The following is a 20,499-nucleotide window of genomic DNA, read 5'->3' as shown; positions in this document are numbered from 1 at the left end:
AGAGAGACTATTTCTTTCTTGCATAAAATGCAGAGTGGCCCAAAGCACAGTGGACAGTGATTCACTATTTCCATTCATTCTTACTTCTAATGTATTTTCATGGCGGAGGGAACTAAAAGGAATTAACATTTACTAACAAGACCAACACTGGACTGTCTATTCGTGTCCTCGACGAGGCATTACCACTGAATTTCAGAAGACAGGAGATATTTTCAATTATTTGAGAAAGTTACTTAGCCTCTCTGAGATAGAGTGCCACCATTTATAAAATTTGGTGAATACTCTTTCTTCACAGGCTTATGGTGAAAGTAAAATGACATGCTCCAAAGTATGAAAAGCCTTCCTCTTATGTATCTGATGTAAGAGGTGTCAATAAATATTAGTCAAATCAAAAGCCCAAATCACATTTTTAAAAAATTAGCATAGAATACTATTTAAAGAATCCTAAAAGGCACATAACGAACAGCCCCCAATATTTTTTTCCAAAATCAAACTAAGTTTCCTGAAAAGGGGAATTCTTGCTCTAATAAAATAATGCATCAAATGATACACTAGTGCTGATATTTGCTGCATTTTTCAAAGTCACCCAAAAACTAAAGGGAGAAGGGTAGTATGAGCTGGGGAAAACTCTGACCATGAATGGGTGGGTTCTGAAGTTTAAGATCAACATCTCTGACTTAAAACAAAGAAAGCATCCTTTTCTTTTTGCTAAGCTTTCCTTAGATTCTTAGTTGATTCTTGATATTTCAAAAAATCGTATCAAGAAAATTGATGTAAAAATATTTTGTTTTATAATAAACCTATAGAAAAAAAGATGCTGGCAAAGGAAATCAATGAGGACAATATCACCTGATGTTTATCATATGAGCAAAACTGACTGTACTTATTAATACAGGAAAGTTCACAAAGAAGGTTAAGTTGTTCCTTGGTACAAACTAACACTTCTTTCTTGCCCTTCTGGTAGACTTTAAGGAGTTTCTAAAAATAAAAGTATAAGATGCTTTTTCAAAGTTCATTAGCTTCATGTACCAGAGTAACGACATAAGTATTTATCTAGACTGCATATGTTTGTGTCCTCCCTACACTCATGTGTTGTAGTCCTGATTCCCCATGTGATATTTGGAGGTAGGGCCTGTAGGAGGTCATTAGGTCATCAAGTAGAGCCCTGTGATGGGGTTAATGCCCTTATGAGAAGAGACATAATAAAGCTAGCTAGGTCTCTCTCTCTCTCCATCCCTCTGCCCTGTGAGGACACACCAAGAAAGTGATGGCCATCTACAAACCAGGAGGGGGACCCTCACCAACAACCAAATCTTCTAGCACCTTGATTTTGGACTTGCCAGCCTCTAAACTGTGAGAAGTAAATCTTTGTTGTCTAAGCCATGGTCTTTGGTGATTTGTTATAGCAACCCAAACTGATTAAGACAAATGTCTCCCAGATACACACCCAAGATAACTAAATCCTGAAATACAGTAGAAACCTGTTTCTGGGAAACTGTTCATTAATAATATTTATCTTTGTTAAGTCCTAACAAGGTGGGCCAGGGTTCAGAAACAAGTCAGAGAGATCAGAAGCTGATGGTATTGTAGTATTTACTCTATCCGTCCATGTACAGGTCTCGGAAGCAGACCTGTCTCCTCTTAGTGCCAGAGGAAGGGCCAGCTCTGGTCATCCGTAGTTTGGGCCATGTGGCCTAGAGGTGTCCCTGAACAACCAATTATGACTCTGCATAGCAAAGAGCAGAGTCGATGAGATTCCTTGTCTCACTGTGGAATTTGAAAGAGTCAATATCCAGAGGCTGATCTCACAGCAGACTGTACGGTGAGGAAACAGAGCTGCAGGAGAGGCGGGGTCAGCCCTGTGCAAATCCAGTTATTCATGACCTGAGATTAAGCCAGCCAAACCCACCAGTTGCTGACCAGAAAGCAGCAGACGCAGGGAATATAGCTCAGTGAAGTCAGGCGTAATCTCCTTGAAGATAGGGACAGTGTCTGTCTTGCTCATTACTGTTTCCCCAACATCTGGCATAGTTCTTTGTTCTTGGAAAAAAAATAGCCACTTGATACATATCACCTGAATGAAGAATTAAAGACTTAACAGTAGATCACCAGAGCAAGTCCTGAAGTGACTTTCTCTCTGGAAACACTGACACCAGAAACCAAAATTTGTCCATGAGATTCCTTCTCCTTCAGCATAACCTATGTCTTCTCATGTTCCCAAGCTCCACTACTTCCTTTTAATTGAGCACATTTGTTTGGTCCTTGATCCTCGTAAACAACAACAAGAAGACTTTGTGTGAGAGAGGAAGGAAGAAAGGGAGAAGGGGAGAGAAGTCTGAGAGAATAAAAGAAAGGTGTAGGAGGTACACTTTACTTCGCTAAAGAGAGTTTTAGACTGGGTGAGAAGAGGCTGCAAGACAAGGAACTGCAACAACCTGTTCTAGAAAACTCTAGAGAATTTGCGCAAGAGAAGTGTTTAAACTTCGACGTTGGAGTAGACCGGCTGTGTAAAATAGACAACCGTGTAGCTATCTCCCTGTAAATTGTTTATATTGCATTGAAAGGGAGTACCTTGACTCCCATTCTCCTGCTTAATGAGTAAAGTGCTCAGGGAGGTTACTCTGGTGATAAAACACATGGTACTTAAAGGAATAATCCACCCTCCTTCCCAACTCATTGTTTCCTGTTCTTCATTATTTACTGAATGCCTCCCGGAGTGTGCCTTTAAGAAAATCTGAATGATTGATTTTTTTCTTCCATTTATAAAGAACTCAGGAATGATACAGAAGAAAATGTTATCCCAGTAAACTGCTTTCATAAAACAATATATTCTCTTGGGCAGTATGTATCTTTCGAGGTCTGGTTTACTCCAATCAATTGCTCTTAAATTATCCTCACGTGACAGATAATGGAAAACTAATCTTTCTGTTGAATACCAGCCCTGCACATTTCACAAAGGAGGTATGAGCCAAGCATACTTTCCACATTAGTAGAAACATCAGGTGGCCAGTATTATTCCCATCTTACTTCTAGGAGTTTTATGTAAAATGTACCATAGCCGTAAGATGCTCTGATGGCCGAAAGCAATCTGTTAACATTCATAAGGGCAAAGAAGGAAGGAATAAAAAAATAAAATACTTACTTGGTCCTAAACCAATTGAAAAAGCAGCAACATAAACAAGCAAGCTGGCTAAGGAAAGCCATTTCAAGAAAGCTGGGACGTCCGCAGGGTCTGTGACGGTCTGGTATTCAGCTTGGCTCAGTCCAGCACTTGGAAAGGTCGTCACCCCTCTCTTATCCACATCATTTTTCGTGGGCATTAGGGAGTTTCTGGTGTGGGCAGTGATCCCCTTAAAGAGTTCTCTAAGAATGTCATCACGGGCTGACAGATTTCCTGGCCCATGAAACACAGACTCATCCAGGGACTTGTTGATAGGGCTATGGCTTCTACAGATGCTGGTGAAGTTCATGGGGATGTTGAGATTCACGATGCCCATGGTCACCAATGAAGCTGCCATCACGGAGGAGCCGATACAGAGGAAGGTTTTGCTCCCAACGTGGTCTACAAGGACAGTGGCAGGGATGGTGCTGACGACCTTGACAACTCCAACCCCCGTGGAGGCGAGACTGGCTGCCTCATTGCTTTGGAAGCCAACAGACTTCAAAACAGTTGATGCATAGAACAGTATGTTTGGCTGACCAGTGACTTGCACAAAAAATACCAGTGTCAGGCCTATCATTATCCGGGTCCTCATGTTGTCCTTTGATCGAAACAGATCCCCAAAACTATACTGATACTCATCTTTCAGGGAAGATTTTATTACAGTGAGTTCCTCCGTTGTATCCGAGATGCCTCTCAACTTTCTGAGAACCTTGCTAGCAGCTTCCTCATGTCCTTTCATCACCAGAAACCGGGGACTTGGAGGAAGAAAATACATTGCAATTGCCTGCAAAACTCCCAAGGGAATAACAAGACCAAACATGTATTTCCATCCATGGGTAACACTGGCAAACACGTAATTTGAAATGTAGGCGAAAAGTATGCCGGTGACAATCATCAGCTCATTCAGGGACACGAGAAGACCTCTTCTGTGTTGTGGAGCGATCTCTGCGATGTAAACACACGTGGCAATTGAAGAGAGCGAAATGGAAACCCCTATAGCAATGCGGCCTACTATGAGAACTGCGTAAGATAAACTGAGGATCAAAACTAGGCTTCCGAGTCCAAGGAGGCAGGATGACAAGATGATGGCAGCCTTTCTTCCATACCTGTCAATCAGGACCCCTCCAGTGAGGGAAGCCAGAAAGGCCCCGATGAGGAGGGAGCTCACAACCATTTCCTGCTCATGGCAGGTTAGGGCTAATAAGGTTCTTATCTGAAGAAGGGCCCCAGAGATGAGCCCAAGTTCATAACCCACCAGGAGGCCACTGACAGCAGCTGTGGCAGATGACAGGAGAGTAAACATGCCGCAACCTACAGGCAGAGAGGAGAGACAGAGAGGTCAGTTCTGCACTGTTATTTTAAACACTTTATGTCTGAATGGAGACTTAACCTTGTATAAGGAAGTTTCTCGGAGCACTGATTAGAAGCACACACATAAATATATGTACTAAAAATGAGATAAATATATTAAAATATATCAAAATAATAAATATATAATAATAAAATAATAAATATATGATGAATGTATTAAAATAAGTTATAATAAAATAATATATTAACAAAAATGATCAGATGTAAAAAGAAATATCCTTTTCTTTCATTTTTGGGAGGAGAGGGGATACATTTAGGAAGTCACTTCCTTCTATTTGTGTTGCTGATGTTGTTTTTAGTTACTAGCAGAGAGCTATGCAAGATAAGCGGATGACAGATGATGAAGACTGAGCAAACAAGAACACCGTTTATTTCCTGCTTTGACGTTGGATCAGAAATTCAGACAGCCCAATTCCTCAGGTCCTGCTGCAGGCTGTCCTCTAAAGGCAAACCTCTGAGGCAGAGTAGAGAGGGTAGGAGCCTCAAGAAGTGCTACAGGTGTCCCTGGTGTAACCTGGGGGAAAATGAAGCACAGCCTCCAGGAAACCTGACCTCATATCTCCTTGGCCACATCCGGCCACAGTTGGCTCTTGCTAAAACGTATGAAGATATTGGTAGTGTGTGCGTGCGTGTGTGCCTTAACAAAGTTAAAGTCGTACCAGAAAGAAGAAGAAAGAAATGGATGCAAGGGAGGGAACTAATAGCACCCATTACTTGTTCTGAATAAGGAGGCAGGGGAATGGAACTTGGGGGGAAGAAGAACAAAAGAGACTTCATATTGTTTTATGATTTAATGTTAAAAACTGAGGAAAAATAGCAAGAGGTAAACAGTCATTAATTTTCAGAAATAGGTATGTGGATGTCTGTTATATATTTGTAACTTGTCAAGAAAGAAACAAAACGAAACAAAAACTAACCAACAGGAAGAGCATTGAAGCAACAGGAAACAATAGTTTGCAAGGTGTAACACAGGAAAGCATGTTTCTGGAACTGTTGGACAGCCAGTACGTCATATGTGGGGCACAGCAGCTTGGAGAAGTAAATAGGATCCACTAAATTTGGAGAGGTACAGAGGGGATGCTTCACACAGGGTCCTGCAAGTCACAGTGACAACTTTTTATGGTTTCCCAAGTATAAAGGGGTCGATAAACACGGAGCGGTATGGGGGCATTGACTTCAGAGTTTCTCGCTGCTGGCTGCAGACTCGTTCTTCCAGGAGCAAGACTGATAACAAAGAGTAGTATGTTGCCTTAGAGTTAACAAGAGATGATGGTAGCTTAGACTTGGATGTTCAGAGTAGACCTGGAGACAAGTAGACAGATTCAAGGGAATTTGGAGATAAAAATGACTACACTTGTTCATGAATTGGAGTTAGAAGGTGAAGAGGTGGGTCAGAACCTAAGACGCCTCCATGGTTTGAGCCGTTGGCTGGGTGATTTTACAATGTTCAATACCCTGCGTACAGGCCTATATATTGTTCAGGGAAATATACTGACCAAAGGAAGACTTAGAAGAGAACTGGTTATAACTGGGGGTAAAAGGAGGAGTGGAAATCAGAAGATCTCTGTTTTAGATTTACTGAAATGTTTTAGCTGTTTTATCTATAAGACCGCTGAGCGGAGAGCCTGCTTCTCCCTCTCCCTCTCCCTGCTTGTGTTCTCTATCTCTCTGTCAAATAAATAAATAAAATCTTTTTAAAAATGTCAATTCAGACTAACACACAGATTTGGAGTTTTAAAGTCAAGGCTGGAGATATGTATTTGGGATTCAGCAGCATGCATCTGGGATTTAAAATCATGGGAATGAATGAGATCACTTAGGGGGAATAAACAGAGGAGCAGGAGAAGCAGGACTAGGACTGGGACCTAGGGAACGCCAACATTTACAAGAGGAGAAAACAGCAAGGGAGATGGAGAAGAAAAGAACTGAGATGTATATAGAATGGACTAGAAATGTATGCAGGCACATTTTTATCATAGGCTGAGCAAGGGCCATTTAACCCTGCCATTGTAGGGGGTTAGAAAAAGGAGCAGGTCAAATAAAGTTGGTCTGAATTTCCTCCCATAAGAAATATCCAAGGCATCTTACATTTCCAGGATCCTGGGACATAGGTGACTTCAAAAAAATAATCTATTATTTTAATAGATTATAATAAATGTAGAGGGAGGAACAAATAAAAATGCAAGAATCCACAATAATACAGAATTAAATTCATGAGCATAGGGAACACAAACCATTAAATGAAAATTAAATCAGTGGTTTATCTAGCTAATCAGAAAACAAATATTTGGTACCAGTACACAGCAGCCATTTTCCTAGGTACTGGGAGGCATATCTGTAGCAACGAAAGAAACCAGATGTAGTTAGTAGTTGCCCCCCAAGAAACTTAACATTCTGGTGATATCTCTATTATCTATCGTTTATTATGCGCTGCTTTAATCTTTACTTGTAAAATGACTCGGAAGTACTCTCTTACAGATTCATTCATGTCCTAAATTTCCACGTATTTTCCCCATTGTGATCTTAATATCCTCATATTTCACTATACACAAACACACGTAGACACACACACCAAAATTTGTGCTAGAACAACATATTTCTCTACCACAAGGAGAATCAGGTCAAATTCTCACATTTGGATAAGAATATCATATTACTTCATATCTCTACTTGTCGTTCATTTTATCTCTGTTTGCCATATTGATTAGCTTCTATGTGTGTGGGCAATTGGTCACCGATATTCAGATTAAAGAAATAAGCAACACTGGAGAGTGAAACACTTAAAAGGTAGATTGAGGGAGGCAACCCAGGAGCGGATTTTGAGTCACACAGGGCAGCATGGGGATACTGAGTCAAGGACATGGCAGAACAGATGTCGGAGCCGCTTGAATAGCAGAAGATGGTCCTTGCCACTCTGCCCTTCCCCTTCCTAGTTTTCCCCCTTTACTAGGTGGAAAATAGGGTTTCCCTACCAGAAGAAAGACCCATTGAGATACAAAAGTCCCTTCCTTTGACGCTCTATCATCCTACTTCAGACGGAGTCTGAGGTAGTGAATTGAGGAGGAGTGGGTGTGAGGCATGGGGCACGTCACGAAGCCTGCTTCCTGTAGTGTGGGAGAAACGCTCCTGACAGGGGAGAGACCCTGTTTCTTTGTCCATTTTCTGGACTCAGGTTCATATGCCTTGTTCTTTCTGTCAGTGTTCACGGGACACTGACAAATTGGGATGTGTGCAAAGGCTCTGGAACCCATCCCGGTGTGTCAAGGTCCCTCTGGAGACCCAGCAGCTAAGAGTATAATTCTTTAAAAATATGATAATAAAATTATTTCTATATGAATTACTAAAAATTATTTTTATAAAATTACAAGTTCTAAAATAATTTTATGTAACACATTATCTATCGATCAGTCGATCTATGTATCATCTATCTAGGGAGGTGGCCTTTAAAAGCCTAAAAATGTACACTAAGACATTCTGTGGCCTTACTCCAGCACAAGGGGCCTACCAACATGGGTTATGTGCCACAGAATTAGGCAAAGGTGTTCACTGTCTGCATCTTACTGGAGAGGTTTATCTTCCTTGTGATGTGCTTTAAGGGATACCGAAAAAAACAACTTCCACTCGATACTGCTACTTAATACTGCTGATTTTCCTGTACAAGTTTCACGATGCCCATTTGGGATTTTGAATTCCAGCAGCCTGTAGAAGGTTAGTGCCTAATGCTCCTGGGATTGTGGCCCTGTGCTACTGTGGGACTTCCACCACAGGACAATTTCCTGGAGTTATTTGATCATATAAAGACAATGAAGAGAGACATAAAAAGTGGGCTTTTCTTCCCACTGGATGATGACGATAAAAGCAAGGCATTATCCTATAGACATCAGAAAGCAGAAACAGCTTTTCCAAGAGATCTGGCCACGAACAATGAAAGAACATGTGGCAGGAAGGTGGGCTTTATGTTTGCCTAAACACTGATGGGAGAGTTTAGGCAGCTTGCTGGACCCAGAAAAAGCAGCCAGAGCTAAAGGAGAGGGCAGGACAAGGAATTCCAATGAACGTCTTTTCAAAGAACATCCAGCCATGAAGTCAAACACTTTGCACTTTATGTTCTTGATGAAATTTAGCATTTCCATCCGTTTTGTTCGTGGCCTTGCTTCATAGGGGCTCTTCCTTCACATTCAGTTTCCCCAAAAGGGCCACAGAGACGTCTCTGCCTTTTCAGACATCACAGAAACCACATGCAAGTGGCACCCGCAGTCCCTTGGCTCGTGCCTCTCCCTGCGTCTGGCTGCTTTGCTGGAAAACCAGCAGGGTGCCTTTTGGTGTTATGATGATTCTATAACAAGGTAAGAAGGTAAAACCGCTCACAGGAGAGGCACTCACAAGCAAGGTGCTTCACACGAACGCCCAAGACCCACACGGAAGACACAGAGGGCAGGAGCCTCCGCAGCCTTGGCGAGGTCACAAAGGCTGCATTGTCTGCTGTTCACGGTGACTCACAGGAAGCCACGCTCTAACTGGCTCGCGCACAAGACACTCAGTTTTCCATAATATTTGAGTTGCTGCCGGCTCTCTGCTTTCCTTTCTTCCCCGTATGCGGACTGCAGCCTATGCGCATAATGGACACACAGTGAACACGTGCCCCCTCACCAAGCCCTACCACACCCGGCAGAGCGTGTGCGTGCAGGTCGTTCTGGCAGGCAGCCGAGGGATTAGACCACATGGCCCCGTGCCAAGGTCTCAGAAATGGAGAAGACCCCCTACTTTATGTTTTGCTCAAGAAAAACTTGCAGTGGCCCGCAAATGACCTTGCAGATGTGGTCTCCCCCTTTCTCCACTCCTTCTGAGTATCTTTCAGCCCAACTTGCCTTTAAAGAGTCCTCTCAAGCGCCATCTCCCAGGAAAGCCGCCCAGCTCTGCCTTATTCTGCAGCCTCACCCTTAAGCCCTCGGTGCTCCTCCTGCCCAAGGAAGGTGTTTCTAGGGCGCCTGTCATTCAAGGTGCTCATTTATTCACTCATTTGTCTTCTGTTCAACCGAAAGCCCTTCAAGCCAAGAACTCAGCTTTATTTATCTCTGTATTCTCATCTCTGGTCTTTGGCACAAGGTAAATAAATACTCAATGGTTGTTCATCGAGTGATTGAATAAGAATGAATGATAACAGCACTCCAGAATATGGATCCCTGGTCCTCTCCTCCCAAGTTCCTGCCAGTAGACTAAAAGATGAATGCGTATAATATTCTGGAACAGCGAGCATAAGCAACTCTGTATTTACACAAATACTTCGCGCCTGAGCAGCACAGCATTAGCATTTCTATAAAGCTTTCAGCACTATTATGAGCCTGCTAATACAGCACCAAGGTAGAGACCATAAATTGTTTCATTATCGCTCGTATATTTCTGCTTTATGAAATGGCAGCCCTGTGCACGGCCTTGTTCTCTAGATGTTCAGACGGCGCGCAGCAGCCCCATCCGGGACTCAGCTTTGCAGGCCCCACAGCGGTCTCCAGGCACCAGCTCTTCAGCCTATCCCCACCACGTGCTGTTTCTGGAAAATGCCATGCACATTCCCGGGCTTGTGCTTCTCTTGGAGCTGCTCCCCCTCATGGCATGTCTCTCCCCTAACTTCAGAGCTTAGGGAGATCTGAGTCATCTCTGAAGGTACAGTCTGAAACTCCCCTTCTCTACAAAACCTTTCCAGACAGCCTCTCTTTGGTTAGCATTGCTCTCTCTCCTCTCCCTTGCCTTTCCTCCCATGGCCTCACAGTACCCTGCATTTTATTCAGTATGCCAGTCACCTTGGATCTGGAGCACCTTGAGAGTAGGAGTGTCACCCTCAAGGGACCCACACAGGGCCTGACACGAGAGCTCGTTAGGCTTACTGGATGTCGCATGGAGGAGCACTGGCTTGGCCAGAGAGCTCCCGCAGACCCATGAGAGCTGAGCTGGTTCCACGAGCGGCCAAAGGTCCCAGATGCTGCCTCTCAGCCCCAGACCACGTGTGGGCCCCCCTGTGGTGGCAAACACTGGGCTCTAGCCTTCTTCTAACCCCTCTCCCTCTCCTTGGGCCCCCTAATCCTCTTTAGCATACAGTGAAACTCAGCCCAGTGGAAAATTTGGCCTCCCTCTACACCTGCTAGGGTCTGACCTTTCTAAAACAAAAGGATAGGAACTTTGCTTTCTTTTTCATTTTTCAAATCTCAGGTTTGATTCAGTAGGACTTGTACGGACACACTCTCCTGAAACCAATCTTCTCCGACTTCTGTGGCCTGGGCAGGTGCACAGAGGGGACACTGCTTACGTGGGCTTATTCGCCCGTCCCTGGCTCTTGCTCCGTCAACTGTCCTCCTCTGCTGATGACATGTAGGACTTTCCTTCTTTTCTTTCTTTCCTTCCACTCGTTTGCCTTTGCTTCCTCCCCTCTTTCCCTCCTTCAGGCTGGGACTTTCACCATGATAAGTCTGGGCTCTTGCTTCTTCCAAATTCTGCTGCTACTACTTGAGTACTTCTCCTGAGAAAAGACTTCTAGCGTTCTGGGTTTTCCCCTTATTTGTTTAGTGATAATTATCTGGATGTCCGTTATATATATTCATTTCATTTCCTTTTTTTTTTTTAAGATTTTTTAATTTATTTGACAGAAAGAGATCACAAGTAGGCAGAGAGGCAGGCAGAGAGAGAGGAGGAAGCAGGCTCCCTGCTGAGCAAAGAGCCCGATGTGGGCTTCCATCCCAGGACCCTGGGATCATGACCTGAGCCGAAGGCAGAGGCTTTAACCCATTGAACCACCCAGGCGCCCCCATCTCATTTCCTATCTCCGTCTTCTTGTGCTCTCTATGTGCACCTAGAAGAGTATCTCCCATTTATCCTCCATGTCACAGATTCCAGATAATTCTATGCCTGCGGCTTTCGTGTCCTCACACTTGTTACAGTTTCAGACGCGTCTGTCTGCACCTCCAACCTCAGCCCCGTCGTCACCTCAATTTATTCTCATTGTCAGACGTTGTCCTAATCTCTTTTTTCAGAGTCCACTTTTACAAAATTACAGAGGACAGAAACCAGATGCTTTCCAAAACTTACGAATGTTCCCTTAAAAAAGAAATCTCAAAATGCATCCCTTCCTTGCCTTTGTTTTTAAAATGGACTTGCCAATGGCCAGATTTGCTGCCTTCTCTTTACCCAGCCCCCAGATCAGTTATGATATTTTTGACTGTGAGAAACCAAAACCTAAAAAACAAGGATTAAAAACATTATGGCATTTACTGTTTAATTAGCGAGAAGACCAAGTTGAGTTTGGTGTTTCCAAGGATTCACACTCTATCCATCCTTCTGTTCCTGCCTCCTCAGAGGATTGGCTTTTGTCCCCGATTTGCCACCATATGTGCAAGGTGGCTGCCGCAGCTCCAAGCATAAAAAGCCAAAGTCAAAGGCAGGTGATGATGGAAGAAGGTGTGGGGCAAGGCCTTTTTGCTTTTATCAGGGGGGAAATTGTCTAGAAGCACTGCAGAAGACGATGGATTTCAGGATATGCTGCCCCTAAAACGTGGTACCTTGGCTTATTGAGTATTTTAATCTGAAGGAGTTTGAGAAAATAGCAGAAGCAGGAGGGTCTCTCTGACCCTCCCCTGCCCTTCTCCCCGGAAGGAGGTAGCAAACCCTCACATGAGAGATGCCCTCCCTACACCCAGAGGAAGGGAGCAATCTTATCTCTGAAGACACAGAGAGGCCACGAAGGATCTGAACGAACAGGCCTTGCCAAGCCTCCCCTAGCTTCGTATGCTTAACCCCATATAGCTTGACCTGCCGTGTGACTCCATGCCTGTCCACTCCTCGTCAGACCGAGCATACACACACTTAGCCGTTTCTAACAGTCTTTATTTCCTAGTGGAGGTTCCCATGACATGCAGAATCTACCTTAAATACATTTGGATGCTTTTCTCTCTAATCTGTCTTTGGCAGCTTCATTTTCAGACCCAGCTGACGACTCACCCAAATGTCTCATTGGCCAGAACCAGTGGGTTCCATGGTCCATCTTGGCAAGAGAGACTGAGACGCAAGCATTGGAATATTTTAGTTCCGCAGCTAGGAAAGGCCGAAAATGAGAAGGGAGTGAGAGCAGCTGTTGGGTTTTTAGTGTCTGACACACCTCATTCTAGCCACTAGCTCCCTCTTACCTAGGCCAGGAGGCGCAATGTTGGTGAGGGAGCAGAAGGCCAGCTGAGGGCAAAGCACGAGCTGACACCCCATGGCCCCAGATGGGATCTGTGTGACATTCCTCAGACACTCTTGGCTGCCCTAAAACTAAAGGAAGGAAGAAAAAAAAAAAAAAACCCAAATGGTTAACTACTAAAGATCACGGTCCAAAAAAGACAGGAGCATCTATCAGTTTACAAAGTGTCTTAGTGATTTACAAAAAAAACTGTATTCTTATCCACAACTTAACTTCCAGAAGGAAACTCCCAACTATCTTCAAGTTAATGCTTAACTTGACAATGGCAAGGCCTCCAGTGTCTTGTAGGTCATCTTCAGCATACAAAAGTTCTTTGAAAACTCCCTTTTCTTTGCATCCCCCAACTCCCAAGTATATTATCGGTCACCCCTCATGACCCAGATGCAGCTCTTTCTGCCCCCGGGTCTTGTCTCCGTGCTTTAATAAAACCACCTTTTTGCACCAAAGATGTCTCAAGAACTCTCTCTTGGCTGTCAACTCTGGACCTCACCAACATTCAAAACTACATTGTAGCTGCTGGCCAAATTTCTGATGTCTGGAAGTTATTTTTCTGGTGTGACTCCATTGGATTGAGGAAGGAATTTTTTTTGCTTCCAGTTTTTGGGCCCCTGACTAGGAATAAGAGGTATTATTCCTGCTTGGTTAAAGGGGCCTGTAGTCCTTCACTTGTCAAAACAAGTACCTGCCAAACTACAACTTCTGGAAGGCACCATTCCAGTGGCTCATCCTGGCTTTGTCCCTTCTTAACACTGATTTCATGTCCCTGAGTCCAATAAGCCCCTGTCTTTCCTACCTGATCGGAGCTGCTGACATCTTGGAAACTGTAGTTCCTGAGAGAGAAAGAGAAGTAACAGTAACAAGACGGCTGGAAAGATTTGTGGAGCAAAACTTCGACCCTCTGCCAGCGCGGCTCCAGGGGTCTGTGGAGATGACTTCCCTTTAGCTGGTTCCTGAAAATTCTTTCAATTAGGGATGCCCTGTGGGAGTTTGTGCAAAGCTAAAATTTCACTGCTTCTTATGAATTAAGCCCATGCCTGCATCTTATTTAGGGTTAAATCTTAACTCACTGATGAATACATCTGGCTTTCATGCTTTTGTGATTTTTGCATTTCTTTCCATCTTTTCCATGTTTTTATGGATATTTTTAATAGACAGTTGGGGTGGGGGGATGAATGAGGAAAACAAACCAGCAGACAATCTTACCTAGAGACCTCTGAGGTTTCCTGGGTGGGGTTCTCAATGTGCAAGATGGGGTGAGCTAGGGACGTTGGAGGATTAATAAAATATTTAAAAAGGGTCCTCATCCTATCAATGATTAGTGGATGTTGGAAAAAAAATAGTAACACACGTACCTGAACTTTAAGATTTCAGATGTATGCAGATATGATAAAAAAATTTTTAAAAAAATGCAAAGGTCCCCTGATTTCACAGTAAGTTTCCGTCAGCCCATATTTTCAAATCAATAAATATAAAACTTCGAAGACTATGATGTGAGTATTTAAAGTTGTTGAATGAGTTGTTAAAGGAGTCTGTGTACTTGAAAATGACAGCGAATAATCCTTAGTGCATTTAAAATTTTTAAATTAGGGAAATACAATGGGAAGAAACGAATAAGATTGTAAACCCTATGGATGCAAAACTCTGAGGAAGGGCACTTTATTCACCAAACGTAAATACCTGGATGGTTCCCTAGGTGTTAAGGGAGAGGTGCATGGGACATGTCGATGATACACAGGTGGACTATGGGAAAGGGAGAGAAGAAAAAAAGTCAAGAGGTTTCATATAATATAAAGGACAAATTCTTATGTGTGTGTGAGAGAGAGAGACAGACAGAGAGAAACAGAGAGAGCAAGAGAAAGAGAGTTCAAGAAAGAATGGAGAAGAATGTCCAGAAAGAGGAGAAATGGAAGAAAAAGAACGGTCATGTTGTCAGGTTTTGGGGGGTGGGTGGGCTGTGAAGCCACATAAGGAAACAACAGGGTCACAGGCATATGTGTTTTACATAAGTTGGTTTACAAGAAATTTCCTACAGTGGATTTGACAGGAGAATTTTAATGGGCCCATCAAATATTTAATTGTCCTATAGTGATCCACGAAGAGCTCCTGTGAATGGGATTTGAGACCGGGAAGGAAAAGGGGCCATGATCCACATGTGGATCAGGGCAATGACATGAGAAAAGGACTCACTGCACAAGGTGAAAGTTAACAATCAGTAGAGGTAGGAAGTTGGCACAAAAACTGATCAGAAGGACCACAAGGCTCCTAAGGGAGACAGTGTGAGTTTGACGTTGGGCAGAGAGGGGTGAGGAGCAAGGAGGCATGTGGATCTAACCTTAGAGGGTCTGGAGCTCTGTCTGTTGAAAAATTAAAAGAACGGTGACCCCAGGAAGCTGATTTCAACATGCTGGTGAGGCTCTCTAGGGCTCCCTAATGCTGTCCCCACTGTGATCACGTGCAGAGACTGGTTTGGTTTCTCTAAACTGATAGAGCCTCTTCCGAAGAATCCTTCCTCTCGTGGTGCTTAGCACGAAGGTTTCCTGATATGGTCCCTGCTTACATCTTCAGATTCCTCTGCCATCCTCTGGCCCCTGGATGAACTCTGTGCTCTCGTCATACAGAAATATCCGTAGGTCCCTGAATGTGCCATTCTCTCTTCTGAGAACTGGCGCACAAGCTATTTTCTCTGCTTCTAACGCTCTCTGCAAATGCATTGACCTCAGTTATGCTTTCTTGACTCAGCTTCGCTCTCCTATCTCCCAGAATCCCTTAAAAGCTGGTGGAGCTGCCCACCCCAGCCCCCACCTGGGTCCTAGCAGAGTATCATCCATCCGGCTACCTTCCCCATCATGGGCTCCCTGATCTCTTTTCTCTCTCCACCAGTTGGTAATAAGCATCTACATCACATGGATGTCTCTTATTCACCGCTGGACCCAGGGTCTAGCATCATGTCTGAGTCTTAGTGGACTCAACATTGGCTAAGCAATCATCTTGTAATTACTTAGATTCTTATCTTTCTGATGAGTTGGAAAAATCTGTAACCATGGATAAGGTCTTCTGTGTCCTTTTTCACTCTGAAGTATCCAGCTCAATTAGTCTTGCTGAAGCAAAATCTTCTTTAGTTTAGCTGAACAAACACTTAATTCATTTACCCATGTAACGATGAAGCATGGGCCATGGGCCGGCACTGTGTTGGGCACAGATGGTGAGAGGTTCATCTGGATAAACAGTGCGATCGGCACGGTGGTCGGCATGGTGGTTACCTCGAGCACTGCGCTGAGAGATTTCCTACCTTATATCTGGATTTGATGGCTCAAGACAGTGGTTCCTTGTCCTACGTGCTTGTGACCCCTGATGGAAATACAGTGGAAAGTCGTAGTTCCTACTTCTCATGAGTTGCCCAAGCGCACAGTACATGCAATCAGAACTCTGATAGGTACCAGAATATATATTTTATCCAGAAACTCATAACCTTATAGCCAAAGACATGTTGCACGGAAAATTAGGGAAGTAGCTAAAATAAAAAAGCAATAAAGTTCTGAAATGAGTGTAACAGAGACCCCAAATCCCAGATCAGATCACAGAACAGAGCAGGAAGTAGAGACATCAGTGCTGGATGGTATTATCGGTCAGGTGTGCAAAACCCTGGACTGGATCTTAGGATACTGAGACTCTGGCACCCGTTACCCATGCTTCCTGGAGAACATCCCTTTGCTTCCCCCTAGGAGGTGCCTGGGCTGAATGGTGAAGGTACAGTCAGAAGTCAGAGTGCCTGACAAGTTACCAGCTAGCTTGTGACATGTCCCTTAACCTTTCTGTTCCTCTGTGTCCTCATTCCCAAGATGTAGATAATAACATAACCTACTTCATAAAGTTGTTATGAGAATCCACGAGAATGAAAACTGCGTTGGGCATGGTAATGTTTGCTGTTATTCTCTTAGCCTCAGTTTACTTATCTGTGAACTGGGGATAATATTATCTCATTGAGGTTGTTGCAAAGATAAGAAGGGATAATAGTAATAGAAGCCCTAGACCCACAATAATCGTTCAATAAAGATTTGTTTAGTCTGAATCCGTGGGGTAAAATCGCCATAACACGGAAGTAAAACTTTGAAACAGTCTCCCTTACTGATAGTGCAGGAAGTAAAATGATACCTTGTTTCCAGCATAACAGTTATGCCTTTTCATAAATTCTTGAATTCCTTCGTTTTTGGTAGTACCTACATAATTGGGCTTACCTTGTGAAAAATTCTTCCCGTAATTCTGCCTTGGGGTTTCAACAATTTTGTTTTCCAGTGAATTTGAAATATTTCATTAGCTTGGGAATGCTCTCTCACCTTACAAATTGATCTTAATCACAACTTTTCTCTCCATTCATAAAAGTCTTGCACATCTGAGGCTGAAATACCATTTCAGGCAGGTTTCTAAATTAGCACTGCACATTGCTACCATCTCCGACTTCCACAAAGTGTGGAAGCAGGTGTAGGCAGGAGCATAACATTTTGAAGCAAAAATATGGAGGTAACCAATAACCCCCAGACCCTCACTATGCCAGGTAGACCTGAGTCATGAGTGTTCCTGAGAAACAATTACTTCCAGGGGAAGCACCAGATAACAGCTTAAAGGTGAGTTACACTTGATTTACTCCAGGTAAAAAATACTCCTGGGTCACCTGGGTGGCTCAGTGGGTTAAAGCCTCTGCCTTCAGCTCAGGTCATAATCCCAGGGTCCTGGGATCAAGCCCCGCATTGGGCTCTCTGCTCTGCGGGAAACCTGCTTCTCTTCCTCTCTCTCTCTGCCTGCCTCTCTGCCTACTTGTGATCTCTGTCTGTCAAATAAATAAATAAAATCTTTGAAAAAAAAATACTCCTAAAAGTCAAACAAAGAATTTTTCTCCCTCATATTTTGGCAGAACACTACAAAGTGAGGAATTGTTCAAAAAAGAATGAAAGCTACTAAAATTAAAATAATGTGATCATTTATCTTAGTCTTATTATTACTTCTACTAAATTGTATAGAAAAATTAGTATATCACCAAGGCATAGCCATTTAGCAAATGCATAAATGACTGTGCTTGTGTCATAGGAGGTAAAATGATACCAATGAGCCAAACCAAACCAAACATAAATTGAAAAGAACCCTATGAATTCATGATTTACTACAAAGATTATATATTTGACTCAAAGTTTCAGCTGGGAAATATCTGGGGTGATTTCAAGTCTTGCCTTCAACAGAGACTGGGTACTTTCTGAAGGAAGATGGATGAGAAATTATCTTTATTTGGTGTTTGGTCAAATAGCTCCTTGGGAAGAAGTCTATGTTGACTTTCCCCCTTATTCCCCACCAAAACTCGGTGTCTTTTTATATGGCTTTCATCCCCTATTTTATTCAATAACTCATCTTCTTGGGGAAGACTGTACATGAGAAGAAAACTGAACTAGGGAGCCCCAACTCTGCATCTTTAAGAATCACATACAACCGGTGCTTTCCCACCCAATCTGAGTAAAGAGCCATTTCAATGCTTAGAGGCATAAGCCAACTGTGCACTAATGGAGGGCCACTGGGAGCTCTTAGAACATTTCACACCCTTAGGCTAAGTATTACCTAGGGTCCTACCTATTGAGAAAATGTTACCTACAAAACCATATTCAAGAACTATTTTTGAATGAAAAATAGAATCCCACATATCTACTGCAATTAAAAATAACATTTTTAAATTGGCCAAATCACCTTTGATTTCCACATGTCAGTTGAAGTTTCCTTAGGCAGCTCCAGGGTGGAGTCATTCTTTGTTGGGATTGGTTGTTTTTTTGTTTGTTTGTTTAACCAGCTATTAGAAGATCCAGCCCACTAAAAAGTACCCCGTTGAAAATTCACAAACATCATAAGTGAAGGGCTACCACTAGACCTGTTCCTGGGATCTCAGAGACCTTGGCTCCTGACAGCAATCTTATCAGAAAGAAGGGTGATATTACAAATATCTAACAGCTGGGAAAGGGGCACTGACCTATCGGAACAGACATGAGCTGTAAAACCAGCTCGGGCACACTGGTGCCTACTGATTAATTTCAGTCCCCCCAGGTCAGCCACGTTGCATAAAAGCTCTGTCAGTGTCTGTCAGGCCTTGCCACCCGCCGATTCCCACCAATGCGTGTCTGCTGCGCAGGGGCCCCTGGGAGCTAGTCTGTGGCAAGTGGCAACCTCTCTGCCCTCTCTGGGTCAAAGTGATCTCCAGAGGAAACAAGAGCCCTGCTGTGTGAGCGACACACCACCCAGAGTTTGTGGTGAAACAACGTGCCACCATGTTTGTTTAGAGCCTTCTCTCTTTCTAGATCTTGGAGAAGTCCCTTGTTGGAGCCTCACAGTCACAAAAAGCCTCAAATTTAGACTTTTCATGTCATTTCCAAGTGATGTGTAATGCACAATCATAGAGAAAGTTGACTGAAGTGAAAAGAGAGGTGGTTATCTTTAAATCTGGTCTTATTTTCAGACAAAAGAGTCTACAGCCCCTCATAGATTCACATGTCTATAAATCCCGGCATTCCCTTGGCAATATCAAGCTTCACATAATAACTTTTTGCTGTTATCAGCTATTAATTTATTAAATACGTGTGTTTTTAAAACACAATAATTTTTGTCAGAGGTTTTGTCACTCTTTGATACATGGAAAGTCTGGAGGAATGGTAATGGCTAAGGCCCTGGGTCTTCCCAAAATGACTGGTTCATTGTTAGAACTGTTCCTCTCACAACCAAGGCTCTGTTATGAGGTCAAGCCGGTTGGTCTGACTTACTCTTCCCTGGGGATAAGCTTGCTTCTAAAAGTCTCCTCAGCTCTTTAACAAGTAGACTTCCTATGGGGCTGCCCAACAAAGCCTGAGAAAGCTAGGCCTGACTGAATTCAAGGAGGCCTGGTTTAGGTTAACCATGGGACCCCAAGACTCAGTAGGAGCATAGTAAGAATGCCCTGACCTCTTTAAGCATGGCCTGCATGAGCAGAGAAGTGATGGACTTGTGGTTTGCTAATGTGGCCCCACCCAGGAGTCTGCTCAGGGATACAAGGGGTGGGAAGGGAGCAGGGAGCCACGGGTCTCAAGTTTTTCCTTTCTCTATCTCCCCTCTTTTCTCTAGAGAAGCTCCATGATGACTTCTCTTACATATCGATCACCTATTCAGCTTCTTTATCAAAAGGAGTTCCACAGATTTAAACAAGTCTGAGAACAACTGCCTTCTGACACTCATCTGATTAGCCTGTGTGCATTTCTTATGTCTCAGGCTGTTGACATCTTGGATTGAGAAGGGTCTTAGGGGGATGAAGCCCAGCCCTTTCAGCTGGGTCAGTGAGTGCAGTTCTAGTGACCTGAATTCCAGTGCATTTGACAGCTGGATTTAACATGCTGAGAACCTGCATTCATACAATGAATATTGTTCTTGGTTTCGGAACATTAGGGCAGTTGCTGCTGGGGTAGAGGGGCCTTAAGGAAAACATCCCCTCAGCCAGTCGAGTCATTTGAAACATGAAATTAGAAGAGCCTGGGAGACCCATCTCCTGAGATGGAAGAGCAGGCATCCGGCCTCCCAAGCCAGAAACACCACACTCAGTTGTACACCAGCACTGAGTGAACTCAGGCCAACTGCACATCTTCGCTCTCTTGTGTGAGATGTTCTGGTATTGCACTTTTCTAATATCATGTATGTTGGGGTCGGCACCAGGAATGAGCTCAACCCTTCCTATGAGGTCAAT

At 43.5% G+C, this 20,499-nt stretch overlaps 1 protein-coding gene across 6 annotated transcripts in view; it reads right to left on the bottom strand.

Annotated features, from left to right (window-relative positions):
* SLC2A12 (solute carrier family 2 member 12) overlaps nucleotides 1–20,499 on the bottom strand; it is a 52,601-nt gene that overhangs the window by 29,831 nt on the left and 2,271 nt on the right. For all 6 annotated transcript variants that reach the window (XM_080806310.1, XM_080806314.1, XM_080806312.1 and 3 more), the window contains exon 2: nucleotides 3,143–4,474. In XM_080806310.1, the coding sequence (XP_080662436.1) occupies nucleotides 3,143–4,474 (1,332 nt within the window). The remainder of the gene's footprint in view (nucleotides 1–3,142; nucleotides 4,475–20,499) is intronic.

This window comes from Martes martes, assembly GCF_963455335.1.
Source record: "Martes martes genome assembly, chromosome: 6".
In the NCBI taxonomy this organism is placed as follows: domain Eukaryota; kingdom Metazoa; phylum Chordata; class Mammalia; order Carnivora; family Mustelidae; genus Martes; species Martes martes.
This window is presented reverse-complemented; position numbering and strand designations above follow the sequence as displayed.